General features: G+C 38.8%; 1 protein-coding gene across 4 annotated transcripts in view; it reads left to right on the top strand.

Annotated features, from left to right (window-relative positions):
• The first annotated feature begins 661 nt into the window (after nt 1-661).
• VPS8 (VPS8 subunit of CORVET complex) overlaps nt 662-27,417 on the top strand; it is a 291,235-nt gene continuing 264,479 nt past the window's right edge. For all 4 annotated transcript variants that reach the window (XM_061413733.1, XM_061413742.1, XM_061413725.1 and 1 more), the window contains exons 1-7: nt 662-769; nt 10,344-10,587; nt 11,386-11,454; nt 17,310-17,440; nt 22,753-22,846; nt 25,211-25,243; nt 26,203-26,257. In XM_061413733.1, coding sequence (XP_061269717.1) covers nt 10,435-10,587; nt 11,386-11,454; nt 17,310-17,440; nt 22,753-22,846; nt 25,211-25,243; nt 26,203-26,257 — 535 coding nt within the window. In that variant the 5' untranslated portion in view covers nt 662-769; nt 10,344-10,434. The remainder of the gene's footprint in view (nt 770-10,343; nt 10,588-11,385; nt 11,455-17,309; nt 17,441-22,752; nt 22,847-25,210; nt 25,244-26,202; nt 26,258-27,417) is intronic.

The following is a 27,417-nucleotide window of genomic DNA, read 5'->3' as shown; positions in this document are numbered from 1 at the left end:
CAATTACCCTTTCTGGGCTGGCTGAAGATAGGTTCACTTTCTTAAATGCTAGATAAATTCACTAGGGCTGGAGAAGGGTTTCTCTTCCCATCTCGAGGACTATTATTTATTGATCTGCACTCCTCCTCTGTTTCCACTCTCTAGTTCCTAAATATGTTAAAGTGAAGTGAAGTCCCTAAGTCGTGTCCGACACTGCGACCGCATGGACTATAACCTACCAGGCTCCTCCGTCCATGGGATTCTCCAGGCAAGAATACTGGAGTGGGTTGCCATTTCCTTCTGCTGCTGCTGCTAAGTCACTTCAGTCGTGTCCGACTCTGTGCGACCCCATAGACGGCAGCCCACCAGGCTCCCCCATCCCTGGGATTCTCCAGGCAAGAACACTGGAGTGGGTTGCCATTTCCTTGTCCAGTGCATGAAAGTGAAAAGTGAAAGTGAAGTCGCTCACCCCATGGACTGCAGCCTACCAGGCTCCTCCATCCATGGGATTTTCCAAGCAAGAGTACTGCAGTGGGGTGCCATTGCTTTCTCCGGCCATTTCCTTCTAATTACCCCTTAAATTCCTTGACCTAAATGTATCTCTGGCCCTTTAAATGGGGGCGTGGCGTAGCGTGGCGGACCGCCCAGGAGAGACCCGGGAGAGAGATGAAGAAAGCGGAAGCGTGGCCAACGGGTATATACTGCGCGTGCGTGAGGCTTGAGCAGGGGGCGGGGTCACGTGGTCCGTAGGTGGTCCGGGGGTCCTAGGCTGGCGCGGCAGAGAGCTCAGGTAAGGAATCTCTGGAGAGCGGCCCAACAGGGTGGGGACGCCGGTCGGGGGCTGTACGCGGGGCGGCAAGAGAACGCGGGCCGGGTCCCTGAGCCTTGCTCCTTTCCGACAGCGGCGCGGCTTCAGACAGGCTAACTGGACCAAGGCCCACCGGCCGGGCGGGGTTGTTCTGGGGCGGAGGGGAGTACCCTGTGTTTGGCCTGGAACTGGGTTAGTTTCCACTTGTTGGTTTCATAGAATGAGAGGCTGAGGTGCAGGGGCACTTGCTTACCCAGATTGTGAGTCTTGGAGGCCGGTAGTCACTCCCCCAGAAGAAACAGGTGTGTAACCTGCCTTTGGGGCCTGGGGCACAGGTGCAGGCTCGTCCATCCCTCGAGGCCTGGGATGAGTGTGCTTCTCTAGTGTGGAGCCGAGGCTTAGGCGGGGTGTCCACCTCTTAGGATTTGTGCGCACCCTGTGAGGTTCGGTCCAGTTTCTCTCTCGATGCGAAGTGTGCCCTAGAGTGAGGGCAGCAGGGGACACGTGGGTCTCTAACGTTCGAGGCCGTTCCTTTGTGTCCTGGTTAGTTCTCCAAGTGTGGTATTCGGGGGAAGTGGTGGTGGCCGGGAAGGGCAGAGTTGCCTAAAATGTTTGGGTGTGTTTCAGAGGAGAGAAGGTGGGATGAATTAGTGTCAGTAAGAGAGGATCCATGCCACCGGTTTTCAGTAACTGCTGGGGACCCTTCTTCAAACAGGCATGCCTCCTTCATGCCCTGCTAATATTAGGTTGATCCTAGAATGGTCAGGAAGGCTGTGTCCAGTACCACACTCCCGCCACCCCAAAGAACAAACCAAACGTGGTTGTTAACTTGTGGTGCCAGCTTTACTCCAGATATCAGCGATTAGGAGATCAGTTACGAATCAGGTGTGTATTTCAAGTATCTGATGTAAATAGGGATGGAGACTCTACATGTGTTTGTGTAAGATATGGGTTGGCTCGTGGTTAAACTTAAGAGTAGATATTGAAATCTCTGGTAATAGCTGGTGTATTCCGTAGAATGCAGAATAAAGATAAACAAGAAAAACTTCTGGTTGATCTTTTGGGTTTCTTATCTCAAAGAGACATAGGTGAAAAAATTTTCTCCAGGGGTCAAGGGAATAGTATGTTGCTTATCCTTTATACATTTCCTTTGTACCTGGACCAGTATCAGCAGATGGGTGTTTTCTGTCTTCCAGAATACTGGGACATCTTGGTGACTTTTCAGCTCTTTCCCACCTTTTATAGACATTTCAACCACTGTGATATCAAATGTCAGTTATGTATGTTAATGAAAAGTAAAGCCTGTTGAACTTGTGTATTTAACTTTTGATATGTTTATAGTTTTCACAAGAGTTTAGATATCATCTTAACCTACAGCTTCAGGTGTCATCTGTACATATTTGTAAGAACAAACTGTTCTATTCTTAAATGGATCTTAATGTTTGAATTATCTTCATTCTGTTTAACAGCCTTTCTGTTACTTCATCCAACCTTAAGCACCACAGAGAGAAGAGGAAACTCCTACCTCTAATATTTATAAATTTCAGGAAAGGACACTGGTTGGCTAGATTGGATATAAGAGTGTCATGTGCTTATTCTTCTGGCTAAGCAGATAGGATATTTGATTGGCAGAACCACCAAAATTACATGGTTGAAACCTGTTTCTGAAGTCCATGAGTAAAGTGAAATGAGTACCCTTAAGTGTGATGCCCAGTTAGCTACAAATAACATCATCCTTGATTAAAACTACCTTCACATGGATCAGAGTATAAGTTTTCAAGTCCTGTGCTCTATGTGCTACACCAGCATAATGAAATTAGAAAGACAACACTTTCAGACTTTTTTTCTGTCTTACATGTAAGTGTCTGGTTGCAGTTCAAGGTTAAAGTGACTTATTTCCACATCACCTGTGACTGGTGGTATAATATCTTTACTGCTGGTTTCTGAAATCTTATTTTTTCAGTTTTTCCTAGGTCCTTGAAGAAGGTTCCCTGGTAGCTCAGCTGGTAAAGAATTGGCCTGTGATATGGGAGACTTGGGTTTGTTCCCTGGGTTGGGAAGATTCCCTGGAGAAGGGAAAGGCTACCCACTCCACTCTTCTGGCCTGGAGAATTTCCATGGGGTTGCAAATAGTCAGACATGACTGAGCGACTTTCACTTTTGAAAAAGTACCTTGAAAACTGAGTACCACCGCAGTACCCTGTGAAGGAGTCATGTAGGAGCCTGACATATGATCTCTTAGGAAGTCAGTTACAGCCAGTTTTTGCTCCATGTTGGAACAGCATGCTGTGTGTTACTTTGAGCACAGGTGAAATGGATTGTGTGTGAGGCATGTGAGAAGTGAGACTGATGAAAGACTAGCAGATACCCATCCCTTCCCCACACACGCTCAGAAGCTTGTAGTTATTGAGTGGAATAGTATGCAGAGTCCAGGTCCTATGAGAATCATTTCTTTTTTTTCCTTTCTGTTTGCCTAAGATAATGGTTGAATTCCTGTAAATTGAATGAATGTACGATGTGCATGCTTAGTCACTATAGTCATGTCTAACTCTTTGCAGCCTTATGGACTGCAGCCTGCCAGGCTCCCCTATCCATGGAATTCTCCAGGCAAAAATACTGGAGTGGGTTGCCATGTCCTCCTCCAGGGGATCTTCCTGGCCCGGGATCCCGACCCAGGCGTCTCTTAACCCCACCTGCATTGGTATGCGAATTCTTTACCACTAGTGCCTCCTGGAAAGCCCTGAATGTATATTTTCACTATTTTCATCTTGGCCTATAGGTTGAATTAATGTAAAACAGCACAAAATATTTGAAATTATGGAGTTTGTGTCATGTCATACATGAGCAAAATGGTCATTTAAAAAAAGTTAGAGATTGAAAAAAAACAATTGCAGAGAGGGGAACTTGCAAGGTGGGGGGCTTTTGGGGAGTAGAATGACTAACCATATTTTATTTTGAATGACCAGAACTGCTGTTTAAGGCTCTAGAAGCCAGTGATGCAGCATTGCTTGGCTGTTTCTGTGGGGAGGGTGAGGGGATGCATGGATTGGTGTAATTAGGCTACTGTGTAATTAGGCACTGGGAATACAGTGATGGAAAAAGGGCAGATGTGATCTTGGCTTTCTTGGAACCCACATTCCAGTTGAGTGAAGGAAATGGAGGTTCAGACAGTGAAAAAAATGATTGTAATGTGATAGGTGTAATAAAAGGAGAACAATGTTATAGGTACCTACTAACTGGGAACCTAGTCTAGTTGAGCAGGAAAAAAGACTTTTGAGGAGGCAAGGGTTTAGCTGATATCTGAAGGATGAATATGATCATCTGTAGTTGACAGGCCTGATTGCATTAAAGTGGAACTCAGTTATAACTTGGCTTATTATGGCATAGATTCCTATATGCGATGAGTCAAGTAGTATCCTCTGAAGCTTAACAATTACAGGCAATAAAACTGATATATTTAATTCGCAACACAGGAGTTATTCCTGTCTTCTAATTCTTGTGTTGATCAGTAGATACTTACTGAATGTCTGTGTAGCTATGCAAGTTAGTGACCCCAGTGGTGTGGAGTATGCAAAGACACTTGGTCCCATTTCTGTTGTACAGCTGGGGAGAAAAGATGTAGTCATGTGGTAAGTTAACTAATGAAGGCCAAGGTGCTATTCTAGACGTTCATTCTGGATTCTGAGGATGCTTAGGTAGGGAAGGTTCCCAGAAGGAAGGACAGAATGAGGGAATTTAGATAAATGGAAGGAAAAGGAAGGGAATGTGAGCTAGTGTGAGCAGACATAGGAAAAATGGAAGCTATTCTTGAGGGACTCTGGATACATATAATAAGGTTAGTTTTAAAGGAACTATTATTCTGCCTGGAATGGCTTAAATTTTTGAATTTTATCCTGTAGGCATTGGGGAACTGCTAAAATTGAGCCCATTTTCCAGAGTAAGATAATAGAAAACCTCACAGAAGTTCATTCTCTGTTATTTTTTTCTTCACAAAACAAGCCACAAGAAGACAAAATGAATAGAAAAGGAACACTTGGATTGGAAAGACCAGAAACAAAGTTGGCATGTAAAGTTGCTTCCATGTCATGATTTTGTGGTATCTTTCAAAGGCTATAGTGTATTAGGAAAAAACCCAACTTGATTTGATTTCAGTGTAATGTGGTAAGTGTCTCATATAACACTTTTGGGAGGAAAAGAATGTGAGCAAATTAAACAGATCCTGAAACTTGAACAGCTGGGAATGTCTGCTGAAGTTTAAAAAAAAAAAAAAAACACTACTAGAAGAATTCCACTTTAACCTGGCTTAATATAGGTCACATTCTAGGGTTCTTACTCAGTTGGCCAGTGTCGTAATGGGGTCATTGCTGTTTATATGGTACACGTCTTTTTTTTTTTTCCTCAGGTGTTCCTTGGGCCTCCTTTATTCATTGGTCGGGAATAATTAAGAGGGTGTAGCTTTGGGAGCTCTCAGGATGTCAGACGATCTTTGGTTGAAGCTATTAAATTATTAGTATATTAGCCCTCAGAAATGGACAGCATACTGGGTAATCATGATTCTGTGATAAACATTCTCTGTTAGATTAATCTGATTCACGTAACCTTTTGTGTAGTTTGAAGGTACACTCTGGCATGGCATCCCCTTGAGAACTATAAAAACCCTAGATTATGGGATGGTTGGGTGAAAACTAGTTATAGAATGTATTTCAAGAGGAAATTACTAGTAGTTCATTTCTTTGTTCTGCATCAAGTGTGTAATGTCAGTCAGTCAGTCAGTTCAGTTGCTCAGTTGTGTCCGACTCTGCGACCCCATGAACCGCAGCACGCCAGGCCTCCCTGTCCATCACCAACTCCCGGAGTCTACCCAAATTCATGTCCATTGAGTCAGTGATGCCATCCAACCATCTCATCCTCTGTCGTCCCCTTCTCCTCCTGCCCTCAATCTTTCCCAGCATCAGGGTCTTTACAAATGAGTCAGCTTTTCACATCAGTTGGCCAAAGTATTGGAGTTTCAGCTTCAGCATCAGTCCTTCCAATGAACACCCAGGACTGATCTCCTTTAGGATGGAATGGTTGGATCTCCTTGCAGTCCCAGGGACTCTCAAGAGTCTTCTCCAACACCACAGTTCAAAAGCACCAATTCATTGGTGCTCAGCTTTCTTTATAGTCCAACTCTCACATCCATACATGACTACTGGAAAAACCATAGCCTTGACGGACCTTTTTTGGCAAAGTAATGTCTCTGCTTTTTAATATGCTGTCTAGGTGTAATATCAAGTACCATGTATGAAGCATTTCATCAGCAGTCTGCATTTGGAAGAGTTTGCTCAATAAATATTTGGGCAATACCAAGTGACAAGGGAGGGGTAGGTATATCAGAATGCTGGTGATACGGCCAGAAACAATTGAAGTTTGCTAGTGTATTCATTTTCTATTTCTGCTGTAACAAATTACCACAAATTTCATGGCTTAAAAAAACCACAGATTTATTATTTTACAGTACTATAGTGCACCAGTCCAGCATTGGTCTTACTAGGCCAAATCAAACTGTGGCAGGCCAGGGTCCTTCTAGAAGACAGTCCATCTCCTTGTCTCTTGCAGTTTCAAGAGACTGCCTAAATTCCTTGGCTCCTGGCACCCTTCCTCCATCTTCAAAGCCTGTAGCACAGCACTTCTCTGACCCTGCTTCTGTTGTCACATCTCTTTCTTGGACACTGTCTTCTGCCGCTTTCTCACACTGTTAAAGACTCTTTGGTTACATTGGGCCCATCTGGATAGTCCAGGGTAGTCTCCCCAACTCGAGATGCTAACCTCTACGGTTCAGTTTATATTTTGTTTGTTTGTGTTTAGTCACTCACTTGCGTCCAACTCTCTTGCGACCCCATGGACGGTAGCCCACTAGGTTACATGGGTCCTAGGTTACTAGGGTACTAGGTCCATGGAATTCTCCAGGCAAGAATATTGGAGTGGGTAGCCATTTCCTGCTTCAAGGGATCTTCCCCATCCAGGGATTGAACCCAGGTCTCCTGCGTTGCAGGTGAGTTCTTTACTGTCCGAGTCACCAGAAGTAGATTCAGTTCATGAGGAAACTTTGCTATTATTGTTATTATAAGAAGTATAGCCTTCTGGTAGGGTGGCCTTTGGATATACTTAGCACTGGCTAGACTTTTACAAAAGTACCAGATCTTGTTTCAGGGTCTTTAAAAGAATTTGGAAATCTTGCAGTTTTACATTTCTTGAATACTTGGTCTGTGTCAGACATTATTCTAAATGCTTTACAGTCATTATATCATTTGTTCTTCACAGTAACTCTGCACAGTAGGTAATCATATTCCTGAGAGTTGGGAGTCTTAATTGTGACTCCCCCCCCAACCCCCACCCAGAAATAAAAGAAAAACTGGGGGACTCTGTTGGCTTATGTAGCCTAAATGCTGGAAAGCTATTCCGGAGCTAACATCATACATAAAAGATGGGAGCCTGGGGCCTGCATGATATCAGTCCACTCTTTCCTCCTCTTCTCTGTTTCTGGTTATAGGTTGCTTTCATTCTTGAGCAAGAATGAAATTTGTACTGAGAGAGTAAATTTTGTTGGTAGAGACAGTGACAGATGCATAGTTGGTGTTGATATGTATTGAATAAATGACCTCCTTTTCTGCAGAATGGGATGGGGTAGAGGTGGGGAATATTGCTTAGCCTTATTATTCATTGTTTAACGAACAGCGGGAGTGGCTCTTCCTTACCAGTTGCATTTTGGTGCATCTTGGTGAAGGACCCTGGATGTATTGTGCAGTCTTTGTTACTAGGGGCTTTTTTATTGACAGCCTCCACAGGAAGCAAATAGTTTGAAACAGCTTTCCCCAGGACAAGAGGTGATGCTCTGGGCAAGCAGCACAAATGGCCACAATATTTCATCTTAACAGATATAGAAATAGAGGAGCTCAGAAAGGGTAGACTGATTGACCAAGGTCATAGATAGGAACTGGTAAAGTCCAGATTCAGATACGATTTTAATTGACTCTTTGGTCTATATTCTTTCCAGTTTGCCACCACATCACACTAATAGGAGGTCCGTGAAGTGATGGTTGGAAATGAAGTAGGGTGGCATGGCAGGGTGATGTTCTTTTTTCAGAGAATGCTTGATTTCTTGAAACTTCTTCAGCCTGCTACTAGAGTTCATAGATGCTGAGCTGTTTTGAGAACCTCTTATTAACTCCAGATAGAAGATATAAAAAGAGCCAGGAAAAAATTGTTTTCCTTTTGGAGTTATTTTGGGGACACAAATGTGAAAAATGAAACGTTTTAGGTTATAGAGTCATTTAAAGTTTTTGTTATGTAGTTTTTTCCACTATCTTAAAAAAATGTATAAGAATAAAACTTAACTTCTTCAGGAAACACTGATTGTGAATATTTGTGCATATTTGTAAGCATCCCTTGACTAATTGAAATCATTTTTGCTAAGTGGTACAAATAAGAGGGAACTTTATTGAGAAGTAATTTGTCATAAGCCAATTCAGTCTTCTTTGAAGAAAGGCTCATAAAGGCTAATATTGCTCCTGCCTTTGGCTTATTGCAAAAGGAGAAGTACATTTAGTACCCGAGATTGGAAAGATGCTTTCAAATGTTGCCAGACACAGAGTACCCTCAGTTATGTCCTCTAGGAATGTAGTCGATAGCATGTGTTTGTAGGCCAGAGCCTCAGAGTCTGTCTTCTGTGACACGTGAAAGGAATTAATCTGTTTGGTAATACACAAATGTACTAGCTACACAAATTGGTTTCAGCTCTTGAAAATCAGTCTTCATGAGTCTGTGTCTTATGCATAGTAGATATTCATTTTTAAAAATTATAAAAATAAATATCGAAGGAAGTGAAATTTACGTTAAACACTTAAAAATGAGCCTGCTGCTGCTGCTGCTAAGTCGCTTCAGTTGTATCCGACTCTGTGCGACCCCATAGACTGCAGCCCACCAGGCTCCCCTGTCCCTGGGATTCTCTAGGCAGGAACACTGGAGTGGGTTGCCATTTCCTTGTCCAGTGCATGAAAGTGAAAAGTCAAAGAGAAGTCACTCAGTTGTGTCTGACTCTTAGCGACCCCATGGACTGCAGCCTACCAGGCTCGTTCGTCCATGGGATTTTCCAAGCAAGAATATTGGAGTGGGGTGCCATTGCCTTCTACGAAAAATGAGCCTAATTAGATAAAATTGTCCATGAGTTTTGGGCATGTTATTTTTAAAAGAACAATAACAACAACTAATTGTCAACTCCCTTTAAGAAAATTAATTCTTTCAGTGGCTCAGTGGTTGTCAGCTTTTTTTTCTGCCTTCACTTCAGTAAGAAAGAGTAAGAGGAGTTTGTCTGGTGGGGAAGTTTGGTGGTATGTGAGCACTTAGTTGCTCAGTCATGCCTTTGACTCTTGGTGACCCCACAGACTGTAGCCTGCCAGGCTCCCTGTCCATGGATTTCCTAGGCAAGAATACTGGAGTGGGGTGCCATTGCCTTCTGCTGTCTGCGGGTGGTATATCATTTGAGAAAGCTTCCTACTGAGAATTAGTGCTCATGGGGTACCATGGGAAACACCTAGTCTAGAAAACAAAATTACCTTTGCTTTTATTATAATCATTACTGTGGCCTTGTTTCTATTTTCATATTTTTGTTTTTTTTATTGTATACAGGCAGAGTTAAGTGATAAACGTTTTAAAGTTTGGTCACTTATATCCTAATTATTAACAGAAAACATGTAAGGGCAAATTTAATGGTTAAACTATGTATATTTTTTCCTGAGTATATTTTTAGTTTTTCAGAAATTTTGCAGACAGTTGTTTTCTAGACAGTTTTTTTTAAAGTAAACCAGATTATGTTTCTTTTTGATATGATAGTGTATCATTATACACTGATAGACCTGTGAAAAAACAAAATTTGCATACATTTCTTTTTCTTTACTGTCTCTGCTTTCCCTTATCCAGCCTTCTTTCTAGAAATCTCTAGTCAGCGGTGGCATTATTTTACACTGGCATCAGTGTCGTCTCCTCTAATAGATCTGAACCTTTAGACTTGCTGGTGTCCTGTTAAGTGACTTGCTACCCATTGTGGGCCCTCTGTGTCTACACTAAGTTTCCTTTGGAGGTCTCTGGCCCTGTCTGGATGCTGATGACGAAACTGGTCTGTATGCTTATCTTCACGGAGAACTGGAGATCTGCTCAGGTTTGGGAATGTGAAGAAGGGGTTAACTACAGATTTTGGCACCAGTTACCCTCTTGTTTTTAGGTACATAAATCTGGTTGGTACCAGGTCTAGTGGTTGAGCTTGTCCTATGTCATCACTGTCACCAGATTTAGGACTTTGGGTGGTGGGCCACTTCCCAGACTCCTAAGTCAGATATTCCTCCTTTGTGCTCCCATAAAAACCCTCCCCCCATATCATAGCTCGTACCCTAGGATTGATTTCTCTTTGTCTATAATCAGATGATTGAGTGAAATCAGTTTCCACAAAAGTCTGACCCAGTAAGTCTTTCGTATGTCCATTTGAGGATATCTAAGTAATATATTTTTTCTTTTTTGAAAGGAGATCATCATTCAGTTCATCATGATCTGAGGCCAAAAAAACAAAACAAAAACTTGCTTGGATTGACTGAATACAGTTATTAAAAGTAAACATGGAAAATGAACCAGACCATGAGAATGTGGAACAGAGCCTCTGTGCCAAGACTACTGATGAGGAACTGAACAAGTCTTTCAGTCTAGAAGCTTCACTTTCAAAATTCTCTTATATAGATCTGGACAAGGAACTGGAGTTCAGAAATGATCTGGTAAAAATTCAGCTTTTGTCAAGTGATGATGTTTAACCAAAATGTTGCTTAGAGTGCACTTTATAATTCAAAGACTCTAATTTCATCATTTTTGCATAGATTAATAGGCATCTATATACAGTTTTATGAAATAATGCTACTCTTCATTTCTATAGCTGATTATAGTTTATAAAACACTCTAATACATCTTCTCATTTGAACTTCACAATGCTCTGATACTCCGTTTTTACAGGGGAAGAAACTGAAGTGCAGCTGTGTTAAATGATATCTCTATCATAGTGCTGGCGGTAGACTTAGAATTCTTGTGCAGTGATTTTTTTTTCTCACTAATCTGGTATCAATGGGTTTTTGTGACGATATGAATATTTAATAACAAGTTGTTTGACCTAATCATCCACCACCATAATTTATGAAATAATTAGGAAATTCAGTGTCAGACCTTTGTATATCTCTTATGACTTAGAAGTTCAGGGTTTGTCGTAAGAAATGCTGTTTTGTTTAAGAAAGCAGATACCAAAGCCCTTCAACAGAAGCTTTCTGGAAAGGATTGTTAGGATGTTGCCATCAGTGCATATTTGTCCTTGATAAACTCTGAATATGTGGATAGAAAAGGAAACAGTTCTGTAGTTGTTTGACCTAACCCTTAATATCATGAATTATTGAGTTGGCTTTCCGTGAGAAGAGTTTGGTGGTCTGTTTGTCTTCTAATGGATAATGGTTCTAGTCAATTAAAACACCCTCCCAATTATAAGAGGAAAAGCATTATTATGTGAGTATTAATTTCTTTTCTCTATTTAGATTGATGATAAGGAGTTCGATATTCCTCAGGTTGATACTCCTCCAACACTGGAAAGCATACTAAATGAAGTAGGTATATATTAACAGTCGCTGTTTTATCACTTTGATTTGAATACTTCTGGGTTTTGTGTATGTTTCCAGATCTGCATTGTCTAGTAAGGGAGCCAACAGTCACATGTGGCAATTTAAACTGATTACAGGTAAAGAAAAATTAAAAATCCATTTGCTCAGTTGTACAAGGCACACTTCAAGTAATCACATGTCACATGTGGCTAGTGGCTATTGTAGTGGACAGCATAGATGCCAAGAGTATTTCCATTATTGCAGAAAGTTCTAGACTGTGAGCTTTTCAGGGGCAGAAGCCATGTCTTGTTCATCTCTGTGCCCAGGACAATACCTCATACTTGGGCCGACTAAAGAAATGTTTTATTAAGTGAGTTGAAATACTAAATTCATGACACTTTTGAGATTTGTATTATGTTTTGATAATGTCATCTCTTCCAGTGATATTCAAATAGCTCGTCCTCAGGAGATACAAAAGAGTATCCACAGCCTTGTAATGCACTTCATCACCCTTCTATATAAAGAAAATGAAGCCGCCATAGTTTATCTTATGAATACCATCTTGATTAAAAAGTTTCTCAGAGCTCTGAAATGATGTTACTTTCTGAATTAGCAGATCATAAAGGCTTTACAAAGGAGCTCTTTGGAAGTACATGTTGATGAAGTGTGCTGGCTTTTTTGTACTCTGCATCTGCTGACAATTCTTCAACTCAGTCTTCTTGATCTTTTAACAACTTGCTTAAGACTCCCATTGGAAGTTTTAGCTCCTAATTTAAGAAAGATTTTAAAAAATCTGTTTCAGATCCATAGTTATGTTTTGTAAAAGATGATGCAAAGATTCCTCAACAGAAATGCTCACTGGCCCCATAGGTGGGGTTGGGCCCTGGTTTGCCTTTTTTTTTTTTTTTGGCTCTCGCCCCTTTATTACTTCTTTATCTATACTTTTAGGTTTATAGACAGTACTATATAGGATGCAAACTACTTTCTCTATGAATTACATCTTTTATTCTTTTAAAATATCAGCTTGATATTGCTGTTTCTTTGAATATATTTTTAAATGTTATGCTTGATCTGTATTAAGAAGACTTGAGCATTTATAATTTTGACCAAGAAGGCTTTGGTTAATGAGAGACTATCCTGTTAAAGTCATATTTATTTATTGCTTTCTAATAGGAAATCTTTCATTTAGAGATGAAGAGATTAATTTGTCAGTTTTCATAACATGATGTTAATCACATAATTATTTCAATTACAAAGTGAGAACTAAAAATAGTCTTAGAGGATGTGTACAAAGCCCTGTTTGTACATCTTTGTACCATAATGTCAAAGTAATGCTCTTATGAATGAGGCTGTAGTTTATAATGAAAGAAAACTATCTTTGCAGAATTTACATACCTACTAGTATCAGTAAGTGTAGTAATCACTAGTGGTTAACTGAGAAGATGATACTGTTATCTTCCTCACTAATTTGGGTGCCTTGTGCGTTTGGGTCACAGTGTTAAATACTGCGATTATGAAGTGCTATGTGATTGTCTCTGATTTTGAGAGAAAAATAGGACTGGAAATTGGCTGGCTGTCACACCACCAGGGAGCTCAACAGGTGGACAAGTGAAAATAAAAATAATTTAAATTGTAGAACATTATGAAGACTAAAAAGGGAAGAAGTATTGAAGAGTGATTTTAAGAAAGAAAAGGGGCAAAAGTAGAAAATGTAAATAAGCACTTGCTCCAGTATATGTGGGGGTATATATATCCTATAAAATTCATAAATAAACCTGAAGAGATGCTGGGAAGAAGTGGTCATCTATTTTACAGAAAGTTAGAGATTACTGAGACATGCTAAATCTCAGAACTTAGATCATGAAATAATGTTACTAGGCCTTGGCATCCTTTGAAACTGTGCTACTTCTGAGGTTTTTAATCTTGAAATTCCGTTCTCTATAATAATCCTCCCCCATCCCTACATTCTCTTCCTTCCATTAAACCTCCTCTTTGACCTCCTTAGGACCAAGTCTGTTGATCTGTTTAGTCCCCATGTTTGAGAGTAGCCCTGACTTCAGATCCACTGTTGCCTCATGCAGCCGGATATTTCTTTGGAACTTTTAATGGAGATATCACATACATAAAGAAAATCTACTCAGGTCATAAGTGTACAGCTTGGTGAATTTTCACAAACAGAATTCTTTGTGTAACTGGAGTCCATCTGAAGAAATAAAGCATTGCTAGCACCCCAGAAACTCCTCTTGTGCTCCTTTAGTATTGAACCCAGGATAATCACTATCCTGACTTCTACCAGCATTGATTGGCTTTCTGGCTTTGAACTTCATAAAAATGGAATTATACAATATATGCTTTTGTGTGTCTGACTTGTTTCCCTTAATATTGTGTTTTCAGATTCATTTGTATTTTCCTGCATGTAGTTATTCATCCATTCCCTTTGCTGTGTAAAATACATACCATTTTTTATTCATTCTACTGTTTATGGGCAGTTTTATAATATCTAGTTTCTGGCCACCTTGACAAGTGCTGCTGTAAATACTCTTATTCCTGTCTTCAGGTAACTACACACATGTGTACACACACACATGTCTTCTGGGTATGTCCCTCAGAGTAGAGTCGCTGCATCATCAGATATGGGCATGGTCAGCTTTGGTAGATACTGCCACAGGTTTCTCAAAGTGGTTGTGATAGTGTATGCTTTCTGCAGCAATATATGGATATGGTTATATAAATAACCTTATATGGTTATATATGATATTATCATATATATTACCATATCATATATATGGTTATATGTATGTATCATATATGAAGATATGGTTCCCATATCTTCATCAGCTTTTTAATTTTTCTCTTTTTCACTTTAACCATTCATACCTAATAGGTGTGTAGTAGCATCCCATCTGAGTTTTAATCTGAATTTTCCTGAAGATTGATGAAATTGTGTTCTTTGACATATGTTGTAGCCTTTTGGATATCTCTTTTGTGAATTGATTTTTCATGTCTTTTGCCCTTTTTCTGTTGAGTTGATTTTTAAAGTATTTTTAGGGGTTCTTTATATGTGATGTATATAAGCTTTCTATTAGATGTATGTATTGCAAATATTTTCTTCTGTTCTGTGGGTTACTTTTTCCCTCAGTTAATGGTTTCTTTCGATGAGCAGAAGTTCTTAGCAGTAGTTCAGCTTACTAAGTTTTTCCATTTTTGTTAGCTTTTTGCTGCATCCTATTGAAGAAAATTTTGCAAATTTCAAGGTTATGTTGATGCCATCTTATTTTAAAATCTTTATTGTTCTGCCTTTTACATTAGATCTGCAGTTCGTGTAAAATTTGTGTGTGTGATGGTGTGAGGTATGAGGCAGCAGCACTTACTGAGCACCGTTTTCTCTGGTGTCACTTTTTGTTTTAAATCAGGTGATCATAAATGGTGGGTGTGGTTTCATTGGTCTTTCTGTACTTGCCCCAGTATCACAGTCTGTTTGAATCTTTGTAATAGGTCTTGATATCTAGTAGGTTCAAATCTTCCAGCTTTGTTGTTAAGATTGCCTTGATTATTCTTAGTCTTTTGCATTTCTACATAAGTTTTAGAATTACTTTATTGGTTTACACACACATATACCAGGTGAAATTTGATAGGATTGTGTAGATTCTACACATCAGTTTGTGAGAATTGATATCTCAACCGTGTAGCTTCTGTGGTGGCTCAGTTGGTAAAGAATCCACCTGCAATGCAAGATACCCTGGTTTGATTGCTAGATCAGGAAGATCCCCTGGAGGAGGGCATGGCAACCCACTTCAATATTCTTGCCTGGAAAATCTTCATGGACAGAGGAGCCTGGCAGGCTGCAGTCCATGGGGTCTCAAAGAGTTGGACACAACTGAGCGACTAAGCACAGCACACACCGTGAAGCTAGTAATTTTAAATTCAGCCTCACTGATACCCTTAATTATCTTCTTCATTTTTTCCCCCCACTTAATCCCGTAAGCCCTCAACCCTGGCTTAATTTAGCTAATCTATTTTCTTTAATTATATCCCTGGGCTGCTTAAGAAAATCAAATAATATTCTGGCTGACTCCCTTGCTTAAGACCTTGGTTCTGCATTTCATTTATGAGTTGTTTCCGTTCCCTTTCCCTAGGGCTGTCCTTCCATTCTTGTACAGCTCTCAAGTAGCACAGTAACTCCTTGCAAGCCTTCATCCTGTTCTTAGCACTCATGTGTATGTGGAGATATCTGAAAAACAGTTGGAAATGTGGCCTAAACCTCAAGAGAAATGTTGGTACTAAAGATACAGATTTTGGAGTCCTGAGCATGTCATGGTATTTGAAGCTATAGGTGTGGATTAGCTAGTTCATACAGAAAGTTTGTGAAGTAGGAAGAGCCAAGAGCCAAGAATATAATCCTGGGGAACAAAATCACTCAAAGGTTGGGCTGAAGAGAAAGTAGAGAACATGACTAATAGAAGAGGCCACATAAGTTGAAGGAACAGTAAATAGATGTATTGGAAACTAAGGGAAGAGAAAATTTCTAGGAGTGAGGCTTAGCCAGTGGTATTACTTGATGCATATGTGGCAGTAGCATGCTAAAGGAAAATAGGCTGGCAGATTTGACTGGTAACTTCAAGAGTAGTACTCAGTAGCCAGTAATGGGTCGAGAAAGTGGAGTGTGGACTGCTGTCTTAAGAACATGGATAGAAATAAGGGAGAAGGTAGTCCAGCTGAAACCGAAGGTGTGATCAGAACTTTTTTCTCTAATGTCTGCTGCCTAGAATCAGCTTGTTTGAAGCTAGACTCATTTTGCTTTATCTGCTGAGATAATTCTTATCTCAATTAGCGGTATTACCTTTTGCCTAGTTGCTCTAGCTAGAATCCTTGGAATCTTTTTTGACTTCTTTCTTAAACTTAACCCCCTCTGCCCCCCGCAAAACACTGTTTAAATGGTAAGCAGGAATCTTTAATTTTACCTCAGTAATGTCTCCTTATTCCTTCTCTTGACCCCTTCGGCTGCATTCCTAGACTGAACTCTTCTCTCTTTCCTTGAAATTGCAGTAGCCTTCTTCCTGGTTCTTATTAGTCTCCCTGCCCCAGTCTTCCCCTCTACTCTCATTCATCTTCATTCTACCCCATTTATCTTCTTAAACATAATTCTCATCATGTGTCGATTTCTTAGAGATCTCCTTGTCTTCTAACTGCCTGTGGTATGCAGTACATTAATTTATTAAGTAAATGAGTACTGATTATGTGTCTGGCATTGTACTAGGCACTAGGAATACAGTGGTGAATGTGGGACCTCCTGTCACCTAGCTTAATGAAATATAAAGGTTTTTACGATGTGGGTCCCAGCTTATGTTTCTAGGATCATCTCCAACTCCTACTTGTATACTCTGCTCATCTTAGACTACTTCCTTTTTCATTGGCACAATCCATATTATGAAATCACTGTTTGCACATGCTGTTTCCAACCCAGAAGGCCTTTCTTCTGTTTGTCATGTTATTAAGGCATGCTGTTTATAGTCAGGTGGTATTTATTTTCTTCAATCAGCTGTTGGCTGTTAGTTAACTAGTAAAGCACCTAGACAGGTTTGAATATGAAGACATATTTGGCAACTAAAAATATAATCTGTATAACTGCTCCTACTTCTTTCAGCTACAGGAAATAATTTTTTGGAGTGAAAAAAGTAGAGAGAGAGATCTAGAGTTGAAATTTAATTCTGTACTGTGCCTCTCTGGTCAATAGCAATGCACGGAAAAGGGGTGAAAAACAGCGAAAGCATATGTTTATTTTGGAGAAACCCGTTAATGCCTGTTTGACTTAGAGAGTATTTGGACTTTTGAATTAATGTATCCATGTTCTTCTAATTTAGACTGATGATGAAGATGAATCTTTTGTTCTTGAAGATCCTACATTGTTAAACATTGATACTATTGATTCTCACTCTTATGATACTTCATCTGTGGCAAGCTCAGATAGTGGTGACAGGACCAACTTAAAAAGGTAAGTATTCTTTTTTTTAAAAAGTTGAAGTATAGTTGATATACAGAGTTGTGTTGATTTCTGCTGTATAGCAGGAGTGACTAAGTTATATATATATATATTCTTTTTCATATTCTTTTCCAATATCCTGGGATATTGAATGTAGTTCCCTGTTCTATACAGTAGGACCTTGTTGTTTATCCATTCTTCATGTAATTCTCCCAGTCCGTCCCTCCCCCACCCTTCCACCCCCTTGGCAACCACAAATCTGTTTGTCTGTGAGTCTCTTTCTGTTTCATAGATTCATTTGTACCATATTTTAGATGCCACATAAAGGTGATATCATATTGGTATTTGTCTTTCTTTCTCTGACTTAATTCACTTGGTATGATAATCTCTGGTTGCATCCATGTTGCTGCAAATGGCATTTTTTTTTTTTTTTTTATCCAGTGTATATAGGTACCACGTCTTTGTCCATTCATCTGTCAGTGGACATTTAGGTTGTTTCCATGTCTTGGGTCTTGTGAGTAGTGCTGCTATGAACATAGGGGTGTGTGTGTCTTTTTGAATTATAGTTTTGTCTGGCTATATGCCCCAAAATGGGATTGCTGGATCATATGGTAATTCTATTTTTAGTTTTCTGAGGAACCTTCCTACTGTTTTCCACAGTGGCTGTACCAGCTTTCATTCCCAGTAACAGTGTAGGAGCATTCTCTGCTCTCTATACCCTCTCCAACACTGGTAGACTTTTTAATGATGGCCATTCTGACTTTTTAATGACTGGTGTGAAGTAGTACCTCATTGTGGTTTTGGTTTCCATTTCTCTAATAGTGATGTTGAGCCTCTTTTCATGTGTTTGTTGGCCATCTGTATGTCTTTGGAGAATGTCTGTTTAGGTTTTCTGTCCATTTTTCGATTGGTTTTTCTTGTTGTTGTTGAGTTGTATGAGCTGTTTATATATTTTGGAAATTAAACCCTTGTTGGGTGTATCGTTTGCCAATATTTTCTCCCATTCTGTAGGTTGTCTTTTCATTTTGTTTAAGGTTTCCTTTGCTCTACAAAAAGCTTGTACATTTGATTATGTCCCATTTGTTTATTTTTGTTTTTATTTCTTTTGCCTTGGGAGACTGACCAAAGAAAACATTGGTACGATTTATGCCATAGAATGTTCTGCCTATGTTCTCTTCTAGGAGTTTTATGGTGTCATGGCTTATGTTTAAGTCTTTAAGCCATTTCGAGTTTATTTTTGTGCATGATGAAAAGGTGTGTTCTACCTTTATTGCTTTATATACGTCTGTTCAACTTTTCCAGCACCACTAAGCTAAAGAGACTTTTTCCCCCTCATTTTATATTCTTGCCTTCTTTGTCGAAGATTAATTGACTGTAGGTGTAGGGTTTATTTCTGGCTCTCTGGTAAGTATTCGTTTAAATCACACTTGTATATGATATGGTCTGCTGAAGCCCTGCATGGAAAGTAGAAGGCCACTTGCTGCTGCTGCTGCTAAGTCACTTCAGTCGTGTCTGACTCTGTGCGACCCCATAGATGGCAGCCCACCAGGCTCCCCCGTCCCTGGGATTCTCAGGCAAGAACACTGGAGTGGGTTGCCATTTCCTTCTCCAATGCGTGAAAGTGAAAAGTGAAAGTGAGGTCGCTCAGTCGTGTCCGACTCGTAGCTACTCCATGGACTGCAGCCCACCAGGCTCCTCCATCCATGGGATTTTCCAGGCAGGAGTACTGGAGTGGGGTGCCATTGCACTTAGGTGGAAATAAAATGCTTGTTAGACCCTGAAGATTTTGATACTGTTGAGAGCATAAGAAGGTGGATACTCTGTCAGTCTTCTGCACCTCCAGGGTGTGTGCTCAGTCACTCAGTTGTGTCCAACTCTTTGCAGCCCCATGGACTGTAGCCCACCAGGCTCCTCTGTCCATGGAATTTTCAGGGAAGAATACTGGAGTGCCATGCCATTTCCTACTCCAGGGATCTTTCCTGACTCAGGGATCATCTCCTGTATTGGCAGGCAGGTGCTTTACCACTAGCCCCACCTGGGAAGCCCCCAGTAGGAAGCTAAATATAGCCAGGGAGTCCCAGAAGCAGGAGAGCCTTTAGAGGGTGCACACATCAGACCTGGAGCAGTGTCCATGGTGGAAATGTGGAGATGTGTGGGAAAGGTGGTGGGAATCACCTCACCAGCCTTCTGTTCCCTCCACTCCTTCCTCCACCACCTTCCTCCCGCCGTCTAAGGACAGCTCCAGCATTTCTTCATTCCCTTGGAATGGGTTCAGAGGAGAGTTGCAAAGATGATTAAGATTTGGGAAAAAGACTTCTAACCCTAAATAGCTTCATTTTGGCTGCTTTCACCTTCCACATTCTTGGAGAGCACATGAAAAGGAAAAAGAAGTAGAGGAAGCATAATGTAAATGTTTTATTGAATTCATGTGTAACTTTAATGTTGATAACTTGTCGGTGTATTTTTCTTCAACTTCTTAAATTTTGCCTGTATCAGGGCTGTATTCTTTAGGTTGTCAACTCTTGTGAAATAGGGGCCATGGCTGGGTATATTAACTTGTTCGTCAGTTTCTTCTACAACTAAACTTTGTTCTGCTTTATTGAGATATAATTGACATACAGTACTGTGTAGATTTAATGTATATAGTATAATTCTTTGATATATGTATATTATGAAATGATTAGCACAGAAAGGTTACTTAACACCTTTATCACCTCACATAATTACAATTTTTTTTCTGGAGTCAGAAAATCTAAGATCTACTTTCTTAGTAACTTTCAAGTATATAAGTGTTGTTAACGATAGTCGTCACCCTGTACATTAGATCTCCAGAACTTATTCATCTAAAAACTGTAAGTCTATATCCTTTGACTAGAATCTCTGTATTTCCCCCAGGCCCTGGATATCACTATTCTAGTCTCTGTTTCTATGAGTTGCTTTTTAAAAGGTAGTGATTTTGTTTCTTTTGGGTATACAACCCAGAAGTGGGATTGCTGGATCACATGGTAGTTCTATTTTTAATTTTTTGAGGGACCTCCGTGCTATTTTCCATAGTGGCTGCACCATTTACATCCCTACCAACAGTGGCCAGGGATTCCTTTTTATTTGGATCCCCACCAACACCTATCTTTTGTTGTTTTGATAATAGCCATACTAATGGGTATGAGGTGGTATCTCATTGTGGTTTTCATTTGCATTTCCCTGAAAATTAGTGATGTTGAGCACCTTTTCATGGACCTATTGGCCATCTGTATGTCTTCCTTGAAAAAATACCTATTTAGGTCCTCTGCCCGTTGGTTTTCTTGCTCCCAAGTTATGAGAGTTCTTTTTATATATTGGTTATTATGGGGTTAAGGGTTTGCAGATATTTTTCCGTGTTCCATAGTTGCCTTTTATGTTTTGATTGCTTCTTTAGCTGTGCAGAGGCTTTTTAGTTTGATGTAGTCCTATTTATTTATGTATACTTATATAGAGCATATGTATATCCACTTCTGTTGCTTGTGCTTTTGGTGTCGTACATAACTAAAAAAATCTATGCCAGTACTACTGTCAGGGGCTTTTCTGTTTGCTTTTTCCTAGGAGTTTTGTGGTTTGAAGTCTTCTGTTTAAGTCTTTAATCCATTTAATCTTTGTGAGTGGTATAAGACAGAGGGATGCTTTCCTTCTTCTGCATGTGATTACCCAGTTTTCCTAGCACCATTTGTTGAAAAGAATATTCTCTCCTCATTGAGTGTTCTTGGCTCCTTTGTCAAATGTTAGTTGACTGTATATGCAAGTGGTTATTTCTGTGCTCTCTATTCTGGTCATTGATCTTTGTCTTTTTTAATGTTAGTACCATACTGTTTTGGTTACTGTAGCTTATAATATAGTTGGAAATCAGAAGGTGTGATGCCTCCAGCTTTGTACTTTTTTCTTAAGATTACTTTGGCTGATAGAGATCAGTTGTGTTTCTATAAACTAACAATGAAATATATAAAAAATAATAAAAATCACATTTACAGCAGCATCAAAAGCAATGAAGTAGTTAGGAAGACGTTTTGGAACAAGGAGGTGAAAGAGTTGTACCTTGAAAGATAAAGACATTGGTAAATTAAAGAAAACAAATGGATGGAAAGCTTTCCATGTTCATGGATTAATTAAAATGTTCATACTACCCCTGCCTATGTATAGATTTGGGTCAGTCCCTATCAGAATCTCAGTGACATTTTTCACAGAAAAGCAGTCCTGAAATTTGTATGGAATCCCAGTACTTAAGTGTTTTTGATGGTTTGGTCATTTACCTGCTTAAAAGCTGTGGTGTCATCTTTTTGCCCACATTGTAATGTCCGAACTGCTTTGCATAGTGTCAGTCTGAAGCCTGCTTACTATTTTGACGTAAATGCAGAGCACTCCCACATCTGCCTCCTGGCCCATGCCTTTTGTGTACTCACACTCCCCACACACACTGTACACCATTACATCTTCATATTTTTGCTTGTGCTTTTTTTTGGTCCGACAGACTCCTAGTTATCCATCAAGGTCAGATCAGATGTCTTCTCTTTTCTATAACTGTCCCTGATATCCCCTTAATAAACAGGATTAAAGTCTTTATTTTGTTTCTATCATGCTTTATTCATTTTTCTTTTCTAACATTTATCCGTTAATTTGAGTGAGTTACTCATTAGTCCCTCTAGCTAGGATATGAGATCCTCGAGAGTGGAAACTATGAGCTTTTTATATTTGTATCCCCAGAACATACTTTTAGTCATGAAAGCCAGGTGGGAGTAGGTGTTCAGTGTTTGGTAAAAGCTTAAAGAAGTATTTTTTGTACAGTGATGAGTAGGGTAAGTGAAAGGAGCTGTTAGTAGGAGCATCAGAGAATGAGTAATGAGTCGGAAATTTGAGGCAGTTGGTTGGGAAAATGAGAGGGTCGTTACAGACAACAGTAGGGCAAGAATGGTTGCAAAGGTGGAAGGCAGGTAGAGGTGATATAAACCTGTAAGCAGGGCTTCTCTATAGGCAACCTTCTGATGAGTAGCAGAGCCTTTCGCTGTAGTTATTAAGGTGAGCAAGGAATAGGTTGAATCTGTGAAGAAGAGATGGTGGCTTTATTCATTTTCCTGCTGTGCTTCTCTGAGTTTCAGGGTGAATTTAGTATAACATTTTAATGTGAGACTGTTAGACTTTATACCTCTTCAGAAAACAGAGCTAACAAATTAATACATTATTGCTTTCTGCTTTTCTTGTTTTTATTTACTTTTTCTTCTTTCAAAGCTTTAAAGACCTTGCCTTTTCAGTTTTTATTTTCTGTTCTTAAATGTTTTCCTTTTTTTTTTTCCTTAAAGAAAGAAGAAATTACCTGATTCTTTTTCACTCCATGGATCAGTTATGCGACATTCACTTTTGAAGGGAATTTCTGCCCAGATAGTGTCTGCAGCTGTAAGTATTTTGTTCTCTTCCCCCAGCTTTATAACCTGCAATGGCATAATGAAGCAGGAATGAGCATAAAACAAAGCACAGCACTTCTCTTGGCCCGAGGCTTAAGAAAAACAGAATCTGGCTTTCATGGGTTTTGTGTGATTATTTTTGACTCATAAGACATAGCTACACATCTTGACATAGAAATTAGTGCAGCCATGAAATAAAGGTCTGCCCGGAGTCTCGGGTGTGCCTAAATGAAATATGGCAGCAAGCCTAAAAGAAACACTATCTGCCTTTTCTTTAAATTCCTTTTCAGTTTAGTTGCCATCTTGTGTATTTGGTTGAGGTAGAGCGATTTTTTTTTTTTTAGTGTTTTCATATGGAGGAATGATTGATCAGAATCTTTTACAACTGAGTGATGTTTTTATAATTCACAAAAGTCTTTTCATGTACCTTACTTCATATACTCTCACAACTTTGAAAGTAGGGAAAGCCGTATCCTATTTTACAAATGAGAAGACAGACTCAGAGGTGATATTAACTTGTCTTACATCATTGGGTTAGGAGATAGCAGAGCAATTACTCAAAATTAGGGGTTTTTGGCTCCAAGTCTAGTGCTGCTTTTGTTGTGAAATGGGGGTGGTATTGGTGAAAGTGGCCAGTGTGTAATGGCTGGAACAGAGTATCTGTGTCTGTTTTGAAAATGGTTTGGAGCACTGGATTAGTACAAAAATATTTAATAGTCCATTAAGACAATAGATGCTGATTCTGGTATGTTTATCAAATTTTCCTTTGGCCTCAAGGCTTATAGTTTTACGTAGTCTTTCGGTTTTGGTTTTCTGAATTCAAATATATAGATTATATAAGTAATAGTAATAATAATGATGTTGATATGAATCGTGATTCATATCCCAGGAACTTTGATATGTTTTTATGTTCTTTTCATGGAGTTTAATTAGTGTTTTGCATATTCAGTTTGGACAAAGTTTTATTTTTTATGAGGGTAAGAGATTGATAGAGAAGTGGATCATGACACCATAGCCACATTGTAAGTTTTAGGTTTATCAGTGAAAGCTCTTGTTGCAGACCACCCTCCCCGCCCCATGCAAAAAAACCAGAACAAACAAACAAAAAAACCCCAAAAACAACAAAAAAGGAAAAAGTGAAAAAAAAAAAAAAAAGGAAAAAGTGTTCTCTCTCGGCATTTGGTATACCCCGGCCCAGCTCATATATCATGAAGTCAATTTAAATAGAGAGATAAGCAAGCAATGGGGGAAACCTGGGCAATTGTCCTTCCTCTTTTAGGTGGAGAGTAACTCATATTTGCTAGAATGGGAACCACCTGTTGAGGATTACATTTCCATGACGTTTTCTGAATTTAATCCTTATGTAGGTGATGAAATTCATTCCTTTCAAAATCAAGATGAACCAGAACAGTCATTTGACCCACCTGTGCAGTTTTAAAAATATTTTGAATAATGGAGACTGAACTAAAACTCAGACATTGAACAATGATTAGATAAATCTGTTATTTAAAAGGGTTTCTCTTTTCTCTTGAAGAGGAGGGAAAAATTCTAATAAATCCCAGAGTGTTTGCATTCTGTTCTTATTTCATTGCCATGGCTGAGCTCCTTTGGTATGTTAAAATGAAAACTGCTTTTCTTGTGACAGTCTTCATACTTTGTTTTTCTAATTTTGGATTACCAGCTCAATTTAAATTGTATGCTTTTCTGTGATGGTTGGTTTATTAACATGTAAAGCTAGTTATATTTTGGGGTATCTCCTCTGAATGGCTGTTTAGTAATGCCTTCAGCCATGTGGATAGTGATGTTATTAGGGCTTCCTGTGGTGTTGACCATCATAGCCTTGTAGTCTATGCCTGGAGAACACTTAGGAGAGATGAAACTTTTGGAGTTGTGAACTTTGTTGTTTTGGAATCCTCCTCAAAGTAATATGACATGGGATTATATTTAAAATCGACTCAGATTAACTTTAAAGTGTATTTATCATTTTATGATCACCTAAGATAATGGAGATACCTTAAGATAGTGATTTTGTAAAATGTGTCCATTGCATAAAAATTTCCTAAGAAAAAGCAGATTCCTGGGCACTATCCCAGACCTACTGACTTGAAATCTAGTTCTAGCAGTGTAGCTAGGGATCTGCATTTTAACAGATATTCCAGGTGATTCTGATGCTCCTTGACTTTTGAGAGTCACTATCCTAAGCTGTAACATCAGTGCTAAAATTCTGTAGTTGGGGGCAAAAGTGATGGTTCCCCCTCTTGTCTGAATCATATATGTAAAGAGAGGGCCTTATACCATTTTTTTGTTTAAAAGTGGAAATATCTTTTCAAATACTTTTTTTTTAAATTTTATTTAGGACAAAGTAGATGCTGGCTTGCCTACAGCAATTGTAAGTATACTTTAAATAATCTTTTAAAAGTAACCTTTCTATTACCAGGTTTTCTTAGATTTATTCTTCTGATACTCAGTTATTACATACATTTTACAAGGATAAATTCATATGTCATTTACTGCCAGTAATCATTTAAAATTTAGTCGTGTTGAATATTCTCTTTCTAGTGTATTGTTACTCTTCAGTTTTGTTTTTTGAGATGCATATAATGGATACTGATTAGCCCATTTCCAGATTTATTTTATGTGGTACTATCCTGCCCAGTACATTTGCTCCTTCTGTGACTTGACCTCCTTTTGGTTATAGGGAGTGGAAACAGTGTTCGGTAAAATCACTTTGTGGTAAATAGTACATTTAACAGCTCTGAACTCCATTGCCAAGCTTGCCAAATAGTAAATCTGTGGGGGTGATTATAGAGAACTGGGGGATATTGAAAGCACACTAGTGCCCTCTTTTCTATTTTCAACTATTTCCAGCTGCCTCCTGTAGCTCTCTTATTAGTTAGTCAATTGGTGAGGGAAGTGGGCTGAGTTTTGAGTATTTCTGGCGCCTTTTGGCTCTTGTGAATGAGCTGGGGAAGGTCTTTCCTGTTCTTTTCCCACACTTCATAGGAGGCTCTTGGTTAGGTAGCATAAGTGCCTTTACTTTGTCTGGAAACTTGAACTTTTTTTATTTTAAATTGCTTTAGGGGAAGTTAAGTGGCATGTTTTTGCCTATAATGTTGAACATATGATATTTTAGTATTGTTACCCTTAGAATAAATTTAGAGGGATGCCAAGAAATAAGATGTTCTGAGTTTTATCTTGCATTTTGCCTCCTAGATGAAATTTTCCTTATTTATAATAGTTGGTGTGTTATCTGGTGTCTAGAGGAAAGAAGACCAACAAATTTAATTCTGATTATTTCAAGATCCTTGATATAATGTTTTAAAATATAATCTTCTCTTTTGTTCTCAGGCAGTATCCAGTTTGATAGCAGTGGGTACATCTCATGGATTGGCCTTAATATTTGGTAAATTTTCTAGCTGCTTATTTTAAATATTAAGTATTTGAGTTTTTTAAAAGATAATATCTCTTAATCACAGTTTTTATAGTAAACTTTATTTTTCTGAAAAATGCCAGAAAAACTTGAAGAGTAGCAGTCAGCATTTTTATAGTTAAAAAGTGCTTGACTCAGCTTCATTTTGTTGCTCATTGCAAGTTTATTTTCTTCTTTATGAATTTATAAGCTATTATATCATATCATACACCATTTGACTCTCTGCAGACCTAGACAAAAAGAATGTAAAGTTGAGAGCAACAGGGTTTGTCATTTTGTCTGCCTCTGGTTTGTGGTGGTGGTAATTTTTTTATTCTAAATCATATCTGAGTAGTAAGTATTTGAAAAGATCATCAGGGAAAGATTTCCAGGCTTTCTCAGTAATTTTCAGTAACTCTTAACTGATAGTAAGGTTTTTTCATTTACATTGTAAATCCCTCTAAACTGAAAGTTTTTTAGCCTATAATCACTTTATTTTTTGGGTTGAGATGAGAACTTCGTTAGTTTTATTTTTATAGTACGTGATAATCCTAAGTTTTTTTTTTCATTTTTTTTTCCTCCGTGAGACTAAATAACTCTGATTTTCATCTTTCTTTGCTTTTGCCCCCAAACTATGAGCAAAACATTTTGTTCTGTTTAAATACTACTAGAAAATGTTTTCCTGTCATTTTTAGTGTTCTCACTGATTTTAAAGCTTTTGGAACTCTCTCAAATGGAATTCCGGATGACACTGTATTTTAGTAAGGATGCTACAGAATATTATTTATGGAATACCTGGGAACACTTTAATAGCAGAACCATAATTTGATCTTTGTGGTCCTTGCATCTTTATCATGATTGAATAACTAGTAATTTTCCCTTGTTTTTGAATAATTTGACTTCCAAGTTTTCCATTATACCAGAAGCCTGTTCATCATGTGATTTTAACATCTAGTCTTTTCAAAGGTGATGGATACAAATTATTGTCTGGGGATGAGAAGAATGGAAACAAAAAATACAATTCTCTAGAGAGAACTTTAGAATTGATTCTTTAATTATTTCTCTTATTCCATAATATGTGTTCATAATAAATTTAGATGAGCAAAAAATTGAAGATACACCAAAATCTGCCATCCAGAAGTAATTCCTAACAT

Source organism: Bos javanicus, chromosome 1 (genome assembly GCF_032452875.1).
Source record: "Bos javanicus breed banteng chromosome 1, ARS-OSU_banteng_1.0, whole genome shotgun sequence".
NCBI classification, from domain to species: domain Eukaryota; kingdom Metazoa; phylum Chordata; class Mammalia; order Artiodactyla; family Bovidae; genus Bos; species Bos javanicus.
This window is presented reverse-complemented; position numbering and strand designations above follow the sequence as displayed.